The 16,340-nt window shown below is 44.6% G+C and overlaps 1 protein-coding gene across 1 annotated transcript; it reads left to right on the forward strand.

Moving 5' to 3' along the window:
- Positions 1-6,040: 6,040 nt before the first annotated feature.
- LOC120555297 lies at positions 6,041-9,543 on the forward strand. Its single transcript, XM_039793968.1, has 2 exons — positions 6,041-6,192; positions 8,142-9,543. The coding sequence occupies exon 2, from the start codon at positions 8,149-8,151 to the stop codon at positions 9,358-9,360; it is 1,212 nt and encodes a 403-aa protein (XP_039649902.1). The 5' UTR covers positions 6,041-6,192; positions 8,142-8,148; the 3' UTR covers positions 9,361-9,543.
- The last annotated feature ends 6,797 nt before the right edge of the window (positions 9,544-16,340 follow it).

Below are 16,340 nucleotides of genomic sequence, written 5' to 3' on the forward strand. Positions count from 1 at the left end.
CTCAGCGCGCACCTTTGACTCCGGTCGGTCCCGAAACCCACACTTAAGCCCCCGCTTATGGCCATTATTTTAACCCGCACCTAAATATTTTCGTGCCCCTGGTATACCATTTCAATATTGCGATGTACGGCTTTGCAATGGCGAAGTAAAATTGCGCAGGCCGGCTTTACAATGGGCAAAGTGAAATTGCGAGGCCGGCTTTACAATGGCGAAAATGCGGGTTTTACAATGGCAAAGGAAATATGGCGTACGGGCTTTTACAATGGCAAAGTGAAATTGCAGAGGCCGGCTTTACAATGGCGATGTGAAATTGCGAGTCGGGCTTTACAATGGCAAGGAAATTGGCGAGGGCTTTACAATGGCGAGGAAATGCGAGGCCGGGCTTTACAATGGCGAAGTGAAATTGCGAGGGGCTTTACAATGGCAAAGGAAAGAGGCATAAACACTTTGAGGATCTCACTTGATGATCGTGCTTCACCCCCTTTACCTAGTTCCCAGGTTGACGCATATTTCAAAGTGTCAAAAACACACTTCTTGGCGGCCGGCATTGCTAGATGACATTGCTAATCCGGGCTTTACAATGAAATACATTTTCACACTTTGAAATTAGCTGTGATTCCGTGTAGCAATGCGTATATATGCTGCCAGCGGAACAGCATCCAACAGATTATTTCAAAGTGTCAGGAAACACACTCATTGCAAAGCTGGCTTTACAATGCCAGAATGGCTAGACAACACACACACCATGTGGTTCCAGTCTCGTCCAAATCTGGCCACCAGCTGGCTCCAATCGCATTGACGATCTTGCTAATTTCACCGCAGCTGCATGCACCGCATACATGGCATTTGCTTCAGTTAAACCGCTTTACGCCGAGATGAAAAACAACACTTTGGTTCTTTTATCATGAAAGAACAGCAAGTTTATTGTGAAGGTTCAAAACACCAAAGGACCCTACCTGTATGTGTGGGCTGTTACCATTGCAGAGATTGTTACCCGCACCAACATCCCATTTCATCCATTATCCCTAACCTTAACTATTCTAGCACAGTGGTGCGTAGAGACAACTGTCATTATTTGCAATGCTGGCTTCACAGTGCCAACCACCTGCTAGGAGATACCAGACTAGCACTCCACAGGTGAGGGCTGTTACCCCCAACCCCTTTACCTAAACTTAACCATTCTAGCACAGTGGTGCTCTAAACCCAACTGTCGTTAATTTGCAAAGCGGCCTTACAATGCCGGGCTTTGATAGGTGGCATTGCGCGGCTCGACTTTACAAGGCTTCCACCCAGGGGAGCCACCCATCGCCCACAGAAAGGGGCTAACCTCCCCGGCATACATTCAGGAAAAAAGAGCCCACCTCTACGCGACCTTTGACCTCCGGTCGGTCCCGGAACCCACACTTAAGCCCCCGCTATGGCCAATATTTTAACCCGCACAAACATTTTCGTCCCCTGGTATACCATTTCAATATTGGCAGGGCCGGCTTTGCAATGGCGTATGAAATTGCAGGCCGGGCTTTACAATGGCAGTGAAATTAGTGAGTCGGCTTTTACAATGGCGAAGCTGAAATTGCGTGGTAGGCTTTACAATGGCGAAGTAAATTGCGAGGCCGGGCTTTACAATGGCAAGTAAATTATGGTACGGGCTTTTACAATGGCGATATGTGAAATTGGCAAGGCCGGCTTTACAATGGCAACGGAAATTGCGTAGGCCGGGCTTTACAATGGCAACGTGAAATTGGCGGTTAACGGGCTTTACAATGGCTAAGGAAATTGCTAGGCGGGCTTTACAATGGCTAAGTGAAATTGCAGGCCGGGCCAACACACGTTTGAGGATCATCACTTGATGATCGTGGCTATCACCCCCTTACCTAACCCTAACCCTAACCCCTAACCCCTAACCCTAACCCCTAACCCTAACCCTAACCCTAACCCTAACCCCTAACCCTAACCCTAACCCTAACCCTAACCCCTAACCCTAACCCTAACCCCTAACCCTAACCCTAACCCTAACCCTAACCCTAACCCTAACCCTAACCCCTAACCCTAACCCTAACCCTAAGGTGCACTACTGACGATGTGTCCTAAAATCTAGCTTCTAAGATAGACCAACTCCAACCACCCCCTCTCTCAAAGACAATCAGGTCTTTTTCTTAGCCGCACCCTTGGCCTTCCAGTTTCTCCCGGGTTACTCTGGCGTCCTCCAAGCCGGTGAGCTACGGGGTTACAGTCGGCTCTGGGCTTCTGTTGGACTTCCTTCTTCCCCACTGGTTGTCATGCGACTGGGGGAGGATGGAGGCCCCGAAGATGCAACTACCGTAGGCGCATCCACTGACGGTGAATGCGCGCTCGGACCCTTGTTTCGGGGTATCCCCTGATCCTCCCTGCCACATAGGATCATGGATACCACACACACTATGCTCGGCCGATCCGCCTTGCTACTATCCTGCTTTCCTTTCATACCCACACGCACCTAAGAAACGAGGACATTGTCGGACGGGTTTGAGCAAAACTGACGAAGGACGGCCAGTGCAATACCTTTGCTTCCCTAACCCAAACTGCTCTCGGTCCATTCCGGGTGGGGGGTCGACGAGAGATTTTAACCCCCTAACCCTAACTGTGTTTACCTGATAACTTGCAAAAATGCCCTCAAAAATATGTTGGCCAGACATCCAAATCGATACACAACAGAAGAACCCAATACATGGACAGATTTACCAACAACTTGGAACCATCCACCCACCTGACGAGACATTTCCGGGATCATGGTGCTGGAAACTTCTTCATCCGAGGATTGGAACATGACCAAACCTGGACCTTCCCTCAGAGGATCAAAACAAAGGGGGATGGATCATTAGACTGGGCACCATGAACCCCTTTGGACTGAATGAGGAAGAGGAAACTACCTAACAATGTCATTTTACCAGGAACTCTTCAAATGTAAGATCTTACATATTGTTCCACATCATGTAAATAATCCAAACTGTTTATTGTTCTTTTATTGTTCTCCTATCTTGTTCTTCACTGTTTTTTTACACATGTTTAAAAAAATGGAAAAATAATAATAATTAAAATAAAAAATGGGAAAATGATGATACTTGGAAAATTATTCCAGGCAATTCATGCAGGAATACATCCATGTCAGATTCCCATCCTATAAATAAATAAAAAATAAATAAAATAATTATTTTCCTCCAGATAAAGTTTTCTCCTTTCCTTTTATCCACTCTCCTCCCCGCCCCCTTTCTGTTGAGGGGCGTGGGAGTGAGAGCTTACAGCCCGATCCGGCAGGGGGAGTTGAGAGGTCGGACCAGACCCTTTTCTCCCTAACTCTTCCACTCCTACATAAACCTCAATAACCTAATCTTAAACTTACTTATCCTTTCCTACTGACTCCTCCCCTCCCCTCTTACTGAGGGGTGTGGGAGTGAGAGTGTACAGCCCGATCCGGCAGGGGGAGTTGGGAGGTCGGACCAGACCCTCTTCTCCCTAACTCTTCTACTCCTACATAAACCTCAATAACCTAATCTTAAACTTACTTATCCTTTCTACTGACTCTCCTCCCCTCCCCTCTTACTGAGGGGTGTGGGAGTGAGAGTGTACAGCCCGATCCGGCAGGGGGAGTTGGGAGGTCGGACCAGACCCTCTTCTCCCTAACTCTTCTACTCCTACATAAACCCTAATACTCTAAACCTCCCAATGACTTTCTTCTCCTCCCCATCCCTGAACCTAATCCCTACCCCCTTTCCTGAACCCAACCTATATCCATTCCACAAAGCCTAAACCTAACCCGATGATTCTTCCCTAACCTTAACCCCTTCAACCCCTAAAGCTTACCCTAACCCCCTAACCCAGTCTTTTATTCCCTAACCTTAACCCCTTAAACACTATAACCTAACCCTAACAAGATCCCCCCTCATTTGAACCAATCCTAAACGCCTTAACTCCTAACCCTGATCCCTAACCCCAAAAATACCCCCTTACCTAACCCCAACCCCTAAACCTTAACCCCAAACTAACCCTAACCCAGTTCTTCAATCCCTAACCTTAACCTCCTAAAACACCAAAATCTAATTCCGCCCCTTAAACCCAACCTAACCTCTTAAGCCTAGCCCTCCTAAACCTAACCTTACTCCCTTACTTTGAGCCCTATGTCTACACTCTTGCCTCTATACCAATCCTAACCTTAACCCCCTTCTTTTATAGAATATTATACTGTGGGCATTTTATTGCCAACCCATCAGGATAATGACAGTGGGACCCTTAGACCCCTCAAAACTAACCTAATACATAAGGAAACTTGTAATGGCGGTTAAAACTTTAATTAATTAAAATTATAAAACTTTAAAACTATGGACATTTTATTCTTCTACAAATACCATCCCACCAGGAAGATGACATAGGGATCCTTAAACCCTTCAAAACCAGGCCCAAACATAGGAAAACTCAAAATAACGATTACATTTAAAAAAAAAAAACATTTTAAAATTAATAAATATTATAAAACTACAAGACTACGAACATTTTATCTTTTTCAATTATCATCCCATCATGAAGAGGATGTTAGGACCCTTAAAACCCTTAAACTAAACTAAAATATAGGAAAACCTTGAAATAACGACAAAAAAAAACTAAACAAATTAATACAAATTATAAATCCATAAAACTATCCACATTTTATTCTTCTACAATTAACACTCTACTATGAAGACGACATTAGAACCCTTAGCCCCCTTAAAACTAAACCTAAACACCAGAAAACCTTTAAACAATGGTTTAAATCTTAAAAAATCAATAAAAATTATAAAACTTTAAAACTATGGACATTTTATTCTTCTACAAATACCATCCCACCAGGAAGATGACATAGGGATCCTTAAACCCTTCAAAACCAGGCACAAACATAGGAAAACTCAAAATAACGATTACAAATGTTTTTATAAAAACATTTTAAAATTAATAAATATTATAAAACTACAAGTCTACGAACATTTTATCTTTTTCAATTATCATCCCATCAGGAAGAGGATGTTAGGACCCTTAAAACCCTTAAACTAAACTAAAATATAGGAAAACCTTGAAATAACGACAAAAAAAACTAAACAAATTAATACAAATTATCAATCCATAAAACTATCCACATTTTATTCTTCTACAATTAACACTCTACTATGAAGACGACATTAGAACCCTTAGCCCCCTTAAAACTAAACCTAAACACCAGAAAACCTTTAAACAATGGTTTAAATCTTAAAAAATCAATAAAAATTATAAAACTTTAAAATTACTGACATTTTATTCTTTTACAATTACCATCCCACTGTGGGGATGGCAAGAGGTAACATAGAACCCTTAAAACTGGGTCTATTTGCAACCTCTACATTGAAAAAACTTAAATATTTTTTAAAAAAATTTTAAACTAATAAACTAAAGACATTTTATTCTTTTACAATGGCCATCACACTATCGAGATGGCGGGAATGTCCATAGACCCTCACTCTACTGAGTGGATCAGTGATACAAACCCATAAAACCCATACAATCCATTCACCACCACATTATTTCAACCATCTCCCTTTCCCATGGTTTCGGAAAACCGTTTTACAAAGCATCATGGTCCGTTTATGCAAATTTAACAGGAAATAAAGCGTTTTCAGGTCTTGAATGCAAATTTAACAACTTTGCCACATGGGAAATCTGCTTTAAAGCAATTTCAACACCATGAGCAAGGATAACCACACTGAAAATGACCTACCTCTTGCAACAAACCCGAAATCGAGTATTTCCAACCTACGGGCGACTCCTGGAGAAGACTGAAGAATCGGGCAGAATCGGGAACGGCGGCAGTTGGACATTTCGGCGGCAGAGGACTCCAGCTCCCTCGACACCTCGGTGACTGCAGAAGGAGAAGGACCAACAGCAGCACTGTTAAGTGCTATTCCACGGCGCAGACAGCACAGAACGGCCATTTGGCGGCAAAAAACGGCACTGTTTAGTGCCCCAACCAGAGGGACCACGAGGACGGCCATCATCGGCCAAAAACAGCACTGTTAAGTGCTCCATCGGCAGAGGACGGACCACGAGGACGACTCACCAGAGATCCACAGCGGCGGTTTCAGCACTTTCCAGTGCTTCAGCGGCAGCCAACCAACGGACAGGGTGTTTAACCTCACCAGGGGCCTTTCCTGGGTAGGTTATCACACTTGCTCCCTCAGCCCTCACTTCAAAAACCAACGACCAGATCTTCAGGTTCTGTTCTGGCCAAACCATGGTAACCTAACGGTGATAACAAGTGGTTTGTTGGCAGACAGACGGTAAGTATGCAGCCCCCCGGGTCCCTTGGACAGCACGCGGGGTGTGGTGGTCCAGGGCAATCAGGACCTTAAATGTCGCCAAGTCTTCTACGGAGGGTTAGCCTCACCAATGCACAGTCCATCTTGCACCACACACGTTTGATTCGGTTCTATTCGGCCAATCCCATTGTAGGCGTGCAACCATAGCTTTGTCATCTTTCCCTCTGACCGACGGGCGTGTTACGGGATTATGACAGACTATGGGGCTCTGACGGCAGCCTGCTTTTGCCCCTGTTTGTCCGGTGATTATGGGATTGCACTCTAACCTAGGAACATGCATTGCCACCTTTAGACTGCTTTCTCCTCTGGCCGACGGCGTGCTACGGGACTGCTAGTTCTTGGTGACATGCACCCAATGGTCTCCCCACTTTCCCCTCTAACCGACGGCGTGTTATGGGATGGTGTTGAGTCTTGGGGTTCTGAAAGACTGAACATGCACCGCCATTGACGTAACTGCGGTCCCCTCTAACCGACGGCGTGTTATGGGATTGCGGTGCGCTTTGGCATGCAACCAATCGTGTCTCTACTCTCCCCTCTAGCCGACGGCGTGCTATGGGTGTGTGATGACCCTTGGTGTTCAGACCGGTGACCTGCCTTCCCCCCTGATCATCAGGTCATTTATGGCACTGCAGAAAACCCCAGAACCAGCAACTACCATCAGTGTCCTCCCCTCTGACCGATGACGTGTTATGGGTCTTTGGCACACTATGGACGTCTACCAACACCTCCTTCACTTACCCCTGAAACTTTTACCACCTAAATTCTACATCCCTGGCCCAGCTTAGGTGGCCATGCCGAGGATGCACCGGGACCTAGGCCCCTTCCCTTTACAACTCTTTTAACAATTTTATCCTTTTAACAACAGTATTTTCAGCCAAAATAGCTAGCCTTGACGCAGTTTTCCTTTTTGTTTTTCGTATTAATCCAGGCATAAACAGCAAAAATAATAACCCTTAGATTACTTCTAGTTTATTGATCCTAGACTCATCTCAAATTCTTACCAAAATTCCACCCCTAAGACCTCGATCAATTGGACATGGGACACACACCGGGATCTGATCAACCCCGGTGGGCCACACCCAGCGGAGAGTGTCTAGTTTGAAATGGCCGAAACACTCGATGATGCTGAGGTGCACTACTGACGATGTGTCCTAAAATCTAGCTTCTAAGATAGACCAACTCCAACCACCCCCTCTCTCAAAGACAATCAGGTCTTTTTCTTAGGCGTGCACCCTTGGCCTTCCAGTTTCTCCCGGGTTACTCTGGCGTCCTCCAACGCCGGTGAGCTACGGGGTTACAGTCGGCTCTGGGCTTCTGTTGGACTTCCTTCTTCCCCACTGGTTGTCATGCGACTGGGGGAGGATGGAGGCCCCGGAAGATGCAACTACCGTAGGCGCATCCACTGACGGTGAATGCGCTTCGGACGCCTTGTTTCGTGGTATCCCCCTGATCCTCCCTGCCACATAGGATCATGGATACCACACACACTATGCTCGGCCGATCCGCCTTGCTACTATCCTGCTTTCCTTTCATACCCACACGCACCTAAGAAACGAGGACATTGTCGGACGGGTTTGAGCAAAACTGACGAGCGACGGCCAGTGCAATACCTTTGCTTCCCTATCCCAAACTGCTCGGTCCAATTCCGGGTGGGGGGTCGCATCGAGAGAGATTTTAACCACCCTAACCTAGCCAGAGCCTATCGGACTAGTTAGCTCACCATAAGTCCATTATGACAATGGTCCAGCCAACCACTATCCTAACTCAATCTCTTTTCTATCACAGACCAAACATGGCGGAAAACAAAATCCCCTCCAATTTCCGGGAAACAACCAAGGAGATGTCGAAACTGATAAAAATCTACCACCACCTACGGAACACGGATCTTTCCGACAGAATCCCAGGGAACATTAAAAAAACACAGGAACACCTGATCAAAACAATCACCCCTACCTTCCCCAATGCCAAAACCGACCTCCTCAAAACAGGCAATGCTTTGAATTGGTCCTACACCTCAATGCAAATATTACAAGAACACTACCAGGACCTGGTAGATAGCTCCAAAATCAAGCTTTCAAAAGCCCCCAAAGAGGAGTGGGAAAACTCCCTCAAAGTAGCTATTAAGTGGGCCCAGAAAGACATCAAACGCCTATCCGAGGCCACTATTAAAGAAGCCTCAACCCACATCCTCGACCTCCTAAACCCCACCCAACCCACCACCTCAACTTCCAGCCAAACCGAGCAGATCCCCATCCCAAATAACCCAATACAACCAGAAACGGACCGCGCAAATTCAGCCCAGACCTCCTCCTCGGATAACCCAATCCCTTCAATGGCTCCACCCCCCCAAAAAAAACAGAAAAAGGATAACGAGGATATCCAGACCGAACCAAAACCAACCCATGAAAAGCCCCCACAACCACACACCTCCACAAACACCCAAGTCGCCCCACCAAAACACCTCTCAAATGTTCTTTTCCAGACACACCCCCACCATGGCAACAAATACCGCAACTGGACCCTACAACCCCGAAGACCCTTCATATTAATGGGCGACTCCAACCTGTCTCGACTACCATTCGTCAACCACACCAAAGTGCAAGTTGATTGCTTCCCGGGCGCCAACCTTAGCCATGCGGCCCACCTGTTAAAAAATAACACACCCACCAACGATAAAGTGGAAAAGGTCATCCTGTCCTTTGGAATCAATAACAGGAAGATATCCAACAAAGCCCACCTCCAAAAGGATTTACAGGCAATGCTAACTGCGGCAGTAACCACATTCCCTAATGCTACAATCAGAATCCCCCTAATCAACCATTCGGAAGACCTCCCTGAAGCTATAAAGGGGAACATAGAAACCTTAAATGCACTAATCTTACAAACTGGACACCAGATGCCCAAAATACGAGCAGAAATCTTTAACACCCTTCCGGATGGCATCCACTGGTCCCCCCAAACGGCTGTGGAGATTTTGAGATACTGGAGGACTTTTTTGTTCTAAAGGGGACCCCCACTGAAACCCCGCATGATAAAGAGATCGTTAATCTGTCTTCCACTTTCAAACTAAATGAGGCACATACCAGCCTTCTTAAAAAAGGTCTCTCCTTTATTCCATCAACAAACGAGCCTAGTACTATGAGAAATGCAATGGGGGTAGATCTCGCTCAATACCATAGGAGACTTAAAATCCTCTCCTACTTTGGCTCAAGCCTGACTGACCGATCAGGAAACCTTTCCAAAACGCATCAACATGGGAACCAGATACCTCTAAAATACCCACACCAACCCTTGACTTAATAAAAAAGGACCTCCAGACCTTAAAGACTCTAAAGCCTATCCAGAACGAACCTAACCTAACAGATACCGAGCAAAAGGCACTATTAGATCTTATGGAAAACCAAAATCTAGTGCTAAAACCAGCCGATAAGGGCAGCGCATTGGTGATAATGGATAGGGCAGATTATATTAAGGAGGCACTACGCCAGTTGACAGATGCCAAATATTACATCCCATTAAACCAGTCAGTGAAAGATGACACAGCCATAGAAATAGCACAGATCCTGGATACGCTGTTGGTTAAACGACACCTATCCAAGAAACAGGTTATATACCTAAAAGGACAGACACCCCATAGACCCAGGCTCTTCTACATCCTTCCTAAGATCCATAAACCACGAGAAAAATGGAATGAAAACATACCACCGGGCAGACCAATAGTCTCCGACTGCAGTAGCGAGAGTTATGGGGTCGCTGAGTACCTAGATTCCTTCCTCACACCCCTCTCCAATAGACACCCAAGTTATCTAAAGGATACTACAGATTTTATCGATAAACTCGGCCAAATAACAATCACAGAGGATTTTAAACTCTTCACAATGGATGTAGGGAGCTTGTACACAAATATTGAGATTTCTCTCGGTTTGGCCGCGGTCAAAAAATGGTTCAAGAAATACCCCGACCCGGGTAGACCAGAAGAAGAACTTCTCAAACTCTTGGAAATCAACTTAACTAAGAATGACTTTATTTTCAACGACAAAATCTACTTACAAATCAAGGGCACGGCAATGGGGAAGAAATTCGCCCCAGCATACGCCAACATCTATATGGCAGATTGGGAAGACACAGTCTTCCCCAAGTGCAAAAAGAAACCACTGATGTATTTCAGGTACCTAGATGACATCTTTGGTATTTGGACACACTCAGAGAATGACTTTACTGAGTTCGTCCAAACCCTCAACAAACATCAGCCGATCCAACTCTCGACCCTGTCTTACACGATTTCGAGGTCCATTTCTTAGACGTCACGGTATACAAAGGACGTAACTTTCTTGACACAAGAAAACTTGATACCAAGGTTTTTTTTAAACCCACAGACACACACGCTCTATTACACAAACGCAGTTTCCATCCACAACATGTGTTCAAGGGGATTTACAAATCTCAACTCATTAGATTTAAAAGAATCTGCAGTAATCCCCAAGATGAGCTGGATGCTACTCGCACCCTTAACAAAACCTTGAGACAGAGGGGATACCAGAGATCCTTCCTCAGAAAGGTTCAAAAACAGGTGAATTTGAAGACCCCACAAAAACACAAAGACAACCAGGAACAAACAAGCAAAAAGGATAATCTTATCCCCCTGGTATCCCTCTTCTCCAACTACACAGTTACGGCAAACCAACTTCTGAAACGCAACTTCTTGGAAACACTCTCTGAAACTACCCTGGCCCAAAATTGTAAGATTATCTCGGCCTACAAGAAGAACCCAAATCTAAAGAATTTGCTGGTCAGGGCCAAATTACAACCCCCCAAAAACAAAACCACAACCAACAGAGAGAAACCAGTCAAAAATCTGAAAACCAAAATGGGAATAAACTTACCAAGACCCCTATCTTTAACACTCACTAACTGTGTTTACCTGATAACTTGCAAAAAATGCCCTCAAAAATATGTTGGCCAGACATCCAAATCGATACACAACAGAAGAACCCAATACATGGACAGATTTACCAACAACTTGGAACCATCCACCCACCTGACGAGACATTTCCGGGATCATGGTGCTGGAAACTTCTTCATCCGAGGATTGGAACATGACCAAACCTGGACCTTCCCTCAGAGGATCAAAACAAAACGGGGATGGATCATTAGACTGGGCACCATGTACCCCTTTGGACTGAACGAGGAAGAGGAAACTACCTAACAATGTCATTTTACCAGGAACTCTTCAAATGTAAGATCTTACATATTGTTCCACATCATGTAAATAATCCAAACTGTTTATTGTTCTTTTATTGTTCTCCTATCTTGTTCTTCACTGTTTTTTTACACATGTTTAAAAAAATGGAAAAATAATAATAATTAAAATAAAAAATGGGAAAATGATGATACTTGGAAAATTATTCCAGGCAATTCATGCAGGAATACATCCATGTCAGATTCCCATCCTATAAATAAATAAAAAATAAATAAAATAATTATTTTCCTCCAGATAAAGTTTTCTCCTTTCCTTTTATCCACTCTCCTCCCCGCCCCCTTTCTGTTGAGGGGCGTGGGAGTGAGAGCTTACAGCCCGATCCGGCAGGGGGAGTTGAGAGGTCGGACCAGACCCTTTTCTCCCTAACTCTTCCACTCCTACATAAACCTCAATAACCTAATCTTAAACTTACTTATCCTTCCTACTGACTCTCCTCCCCTCCCCTCTTACTGAGGGGTGTGGGAGTGAGAGTGTACAGCCCGATCCGGCAGGGGGAGTTGGGAGGTCGGACCAGACCCTCTTCTCCCTAACTCTTCTACTCCTACATAAACCTCAATAACCTAATCTTAAACTTACTTATCCTTTCTACTGACTCTCCTCCCCTCCCCTCTTACTGAGGGGTGTGGGAGTGAGAGTGTACAGCCCGATCCGGCAGGGGGAGTTGGGAGGTCGGACCAGACCCTCTTCTCCCTAACTCTTCTACTCCTACATAAACCCTAATACTCTAAACCTCCCAATGACTTTCTTCTCCTCCCCATCCCTGAACCTAATCCCTACCCCCTTTCCTGAACCCAACCTATATCCATTCCACAAAGCCTAAACCTAACCCGATGATTCTTCCCTAACCTTAACCCCTTCAACCCCTAAAGCTTACCCTAACCCCCTAACCCAGTCTTTTATTCCCTAACCTTAACCCCTTAAACACTATAACCTAACCCTAACAAGATCCCCCCTCATTTGAACCAATCCTAAACGCCTTAACTCCTAACCCTGATCCCTAACCCCAAAAATACCCCCCTTACCCAACCCCTAAACCTTAACACCAAACTAACCCTAACCCAGTTCTTCAATCCCTAACCTTAACCCCCTAAAACACCAAAATCTAATTCCGCCCCTTAAACCCAACCTAACCTCTTAAGCCTCGCCCTCCTAAACACTTTAACCTCCTCCCCCCTTACTTTGAGCCCTATGTCTACACTCTTGCCTCTATACCAATCCTAACCTTAACCCCTTCTTTTATAGAATATTATACTGTGGGCATTTTATTGCCAACCCATCAGGATAATGACAGTGGGACCCTTAGACCCTCTCAAAACTAACCTAATACATAAGGAAACTTGTAATGGGGCGGTTAAAACTTTAATTAATTAAAAATTATAAAACTTTAAAACTATGGACATTTTATTCTTCTACAAATACCATCCCACCAGGAAGATGACATAGGGATCCTTAAACCCTTCCAAAACCAGGCCCAAACATAGGAAAACTCAAAATAACGATTACAAATGCTTTTATAAAAACATTTTAAAATTAATAAATATTATAAAACTACAAGACTACGAACATTTTATCTTTTTCAATTATCATCCCATCAGGAAGAGGATGTTAGGACCCTTAAAACCCTTAAACTAAACTAAAATATAGGAAAACCTTGAAATAACGACAAAAAAACTAAACAAATTAATACAAATTATAAATCCATAAAACTATCCACATTTTATTCTTCTACAATTAACACTCTACTATGAAGACGACATTAGAACCCTTAGCCCCCTTAAAACTAAACCTAAACACCAGAAAACCTTTAAACAATGGTTTAAATCTTAAAAAATCATAAAAAAATTATAAAACTTTAAAACTATGGACATTTTATTCTTCTACAAATACCATCCCACCAGGAAGATGACATAGGGATCCTTAAACCCTTCAAAACCAGGCACAAACATAGGAAAACTCAAAATAACGATTACAAATGTTTTTATAAAAACATTTTAAAATTAATAAATATTATAAAACTACAAGACTACGAACATTTTATCTTTTTCAATTATCATCCCATCAGGAAGAGGATGTTAGGACCCCTTAAAACCCTTAAACTAAACTAAAATATAGGAAAACCTTGAAATAACGCACAAAAAAACTAAACAAATTAATACAAATTATCAATCCATAAAACTATCCACATTTTATTCTTCTACAATTAACACTCTACTATGAAGACGACATTAGAACCCTTAGCCCCCTTAAAACTAAACCTAAACACCAGAAAACCTTTAAACAATGGTTTAAATCTTAAAAAATCAATAAAAATTATAAAACTTTAAAATTACTGACATTTTATTCTTTTACAATTACCATCCCACTGTGGGGATGGCAAGAGGTAACATAGAACCCTTAAAACTGGGTCTATTTGCAACCTCTACATTGAAAAAACTTAAATATTTTTAAAAAAAAAATTTTAAACTAATAAACTAAAGACATTTTATTCTTTTACAATGGCCATCACACTATCGAGATGGCGGGAATGTCCATAGACCCTCACTCTACTGAGTGGATCAGTGATACAAACCCATAAAACCCATACAATCCATTCACCACCACATTATTTCAACCATCTCCCTTTCCCATGGTTTCGGAAAACCGTTTTACAAAGCATCATGGTCCGTTTATGCAAATTTAACAGGAAATAAAGCGTTTTCAGGTCTTGAATGCAAATTTAACAACTTTGCCACATGGGAAATCTGCTTTAAAGCAATTTCAACACCATGAGCAAGGATAACCACACTGAAAATGACCTACCTCTTGCAACAAACCCGAAATCGAGTATTTCCAACCTACGGGCGAATTCTGGAGAAGACTGAAGAATCGGGCAGAATCGGAACGGGCGGCAGTTGGACATTTCGGGCGGTAGAGGACTCCAGCTCCCTCGACACCTCGGTGACTGCAGAAGGAGAAGGACCAACAGCAGCACTGTTAAGTGCTATTCCACGGCGCAGACAGCACAGAACGGCCATTTGGCGGCAAAACGGCACTGTTTAGTGCCCCACCGAAGAGGACCACGCGAGGACGGCCATCATCGCGAAAAACAGCACTGTTAAGTGCTCCATCGGCAGAGGACGGACCAAGAGGACGACTCACCAGAGATCCATAGCGGCGGTTTCAGCACTTTCCAGTGCTTCAGCGGCAGCCAACCAACGGACAGGGTGTTTAACCTCACCAGGGGCCTTTCCTGGGTAGGTTATCACACTTGCTCCCTCAGCCCTCACTTCAAAACCAACGAACGATATTCAGGTTCTGTTCTGGCCAAACCATGGTAACCTAACGGTGATAACAAGTGGTTTGTTGGCAGACAGACGGAAGTATGCAGCCCCCCGGGTCCCTTTGGACAGCACGCGGGTGTGGTGGTCCAGGGCAATCAGGACCTTAAATGTCGCCAAGTCTTCTACGAGGGTTAGCCTCACCAATGCACAGTCCATCTTGCACCACACACGTTTGATTCGGTTCTATTCGCTCAATCCCATTGTAGCGCGGCAACCATAGCTTTGTCATCTTCCCCTCTGACCGAGGCGTGGTTACGGGATTATGACAGACTATGGGGCTCTGACGGCAGCCTGCTTTGCCCCTGTTTGTCCGGTGATTATGGGATTGCACTCTAACCTAGGAACATGCATTGCCACCTTTAGACTGCTTTTCCTCTCTCACGACGGCGCTTACGGGACTGCTAGTTCTTGGTGACATGCACCCAATGGTCTCCCCACTTTCCCCTCTAACCGACGGCGTGTTATGGGATGGTGTTGAGTCTTGGGGTTCTGAAAGACTGAACATGCACCGCCATTGACGTAACTGGTGCGTCCCCTCTAACCGACGGGCAGTTATGGGATTGCGGGTGCTTTGGCATGCAACCAATCTTGTTTTTTCCCCTCTAGCCGACGGGCGTGCTATGGGTGTGTGATGACCCTTGGTGTTCAGACCGGTGACCTGCCTTCCCCCCTGATCATCAGGTCATTTATGGCACTGCAGAAAACCCCAGAACCAGCAACTACCATCAGTGTCCTCCCCTCTGACCGATGACGTGTTATGGGTCTTTGGCACACTATGGACGTCTACCAACACCTCCTTCACTTACCCCTGAAACTTTTACCACCTAAATTCTACATCCCTGGCCCAGCTTAGGTGGCCATGCCGAGGATGCACCGGGACCTAGGCCCCTTCCCTTTACAACTCTTTTAACAATTTTATCCTTTTAACAACAGTATTTTCAGCCAAAATAGCTAGCCTTGACGCAGTTTTCCTTTTTGTTTTTCGTATTAATCCAGGCATAAACAGCAAAAATAATAACCCTTAGATTACTTCTAGTTTATTGATCCTAGACTCATCTCAAATTCTTACCAAAATTCCACCCCTAAGACCTCGATCAATTGGACATGGGACACACACCGGGATCTGATCAACCCCGGTGGGCCACACCCAGCGGAGAGTGTCTAGTTTGAAATGGCCGAAACACTCGATGATGCTGAGGTGCACTACTGACGATGTGTCCTAAAATCTAGCTTCTAAGATAGACCAACTCCAACCACCCCTCTCTCAAAGACAATCAGGTCTTTTCTTAGGCGTGCAACCCTTGGCCTTCCAGTTTCTCCCGGGTTACTCTGGCGTCCTCCAACGCCGGTGAGCTACGGGTTACAGTCGGCTCTGGGCTTCTGTTGGACTTCCTTCTTCCCCAC

Source organism: Perca fluviatilis, unplaced genomic scaffold, assembly GCF_010015445.1.
Source record: "Perca fluviatilis unplaced genomic scaffold, GENO_Pfluv_1.0 PFLUV_unplaced_scaf_7, whole genome shotgun sequence".
In the NCBI taxonomy this organism is placed as follows: domain Eukaryota; kingdom Metazoa; phylum Chordata; class Actinopteri; order Perciformes; family Percidae; genus Perca; species Perca fluviatilis.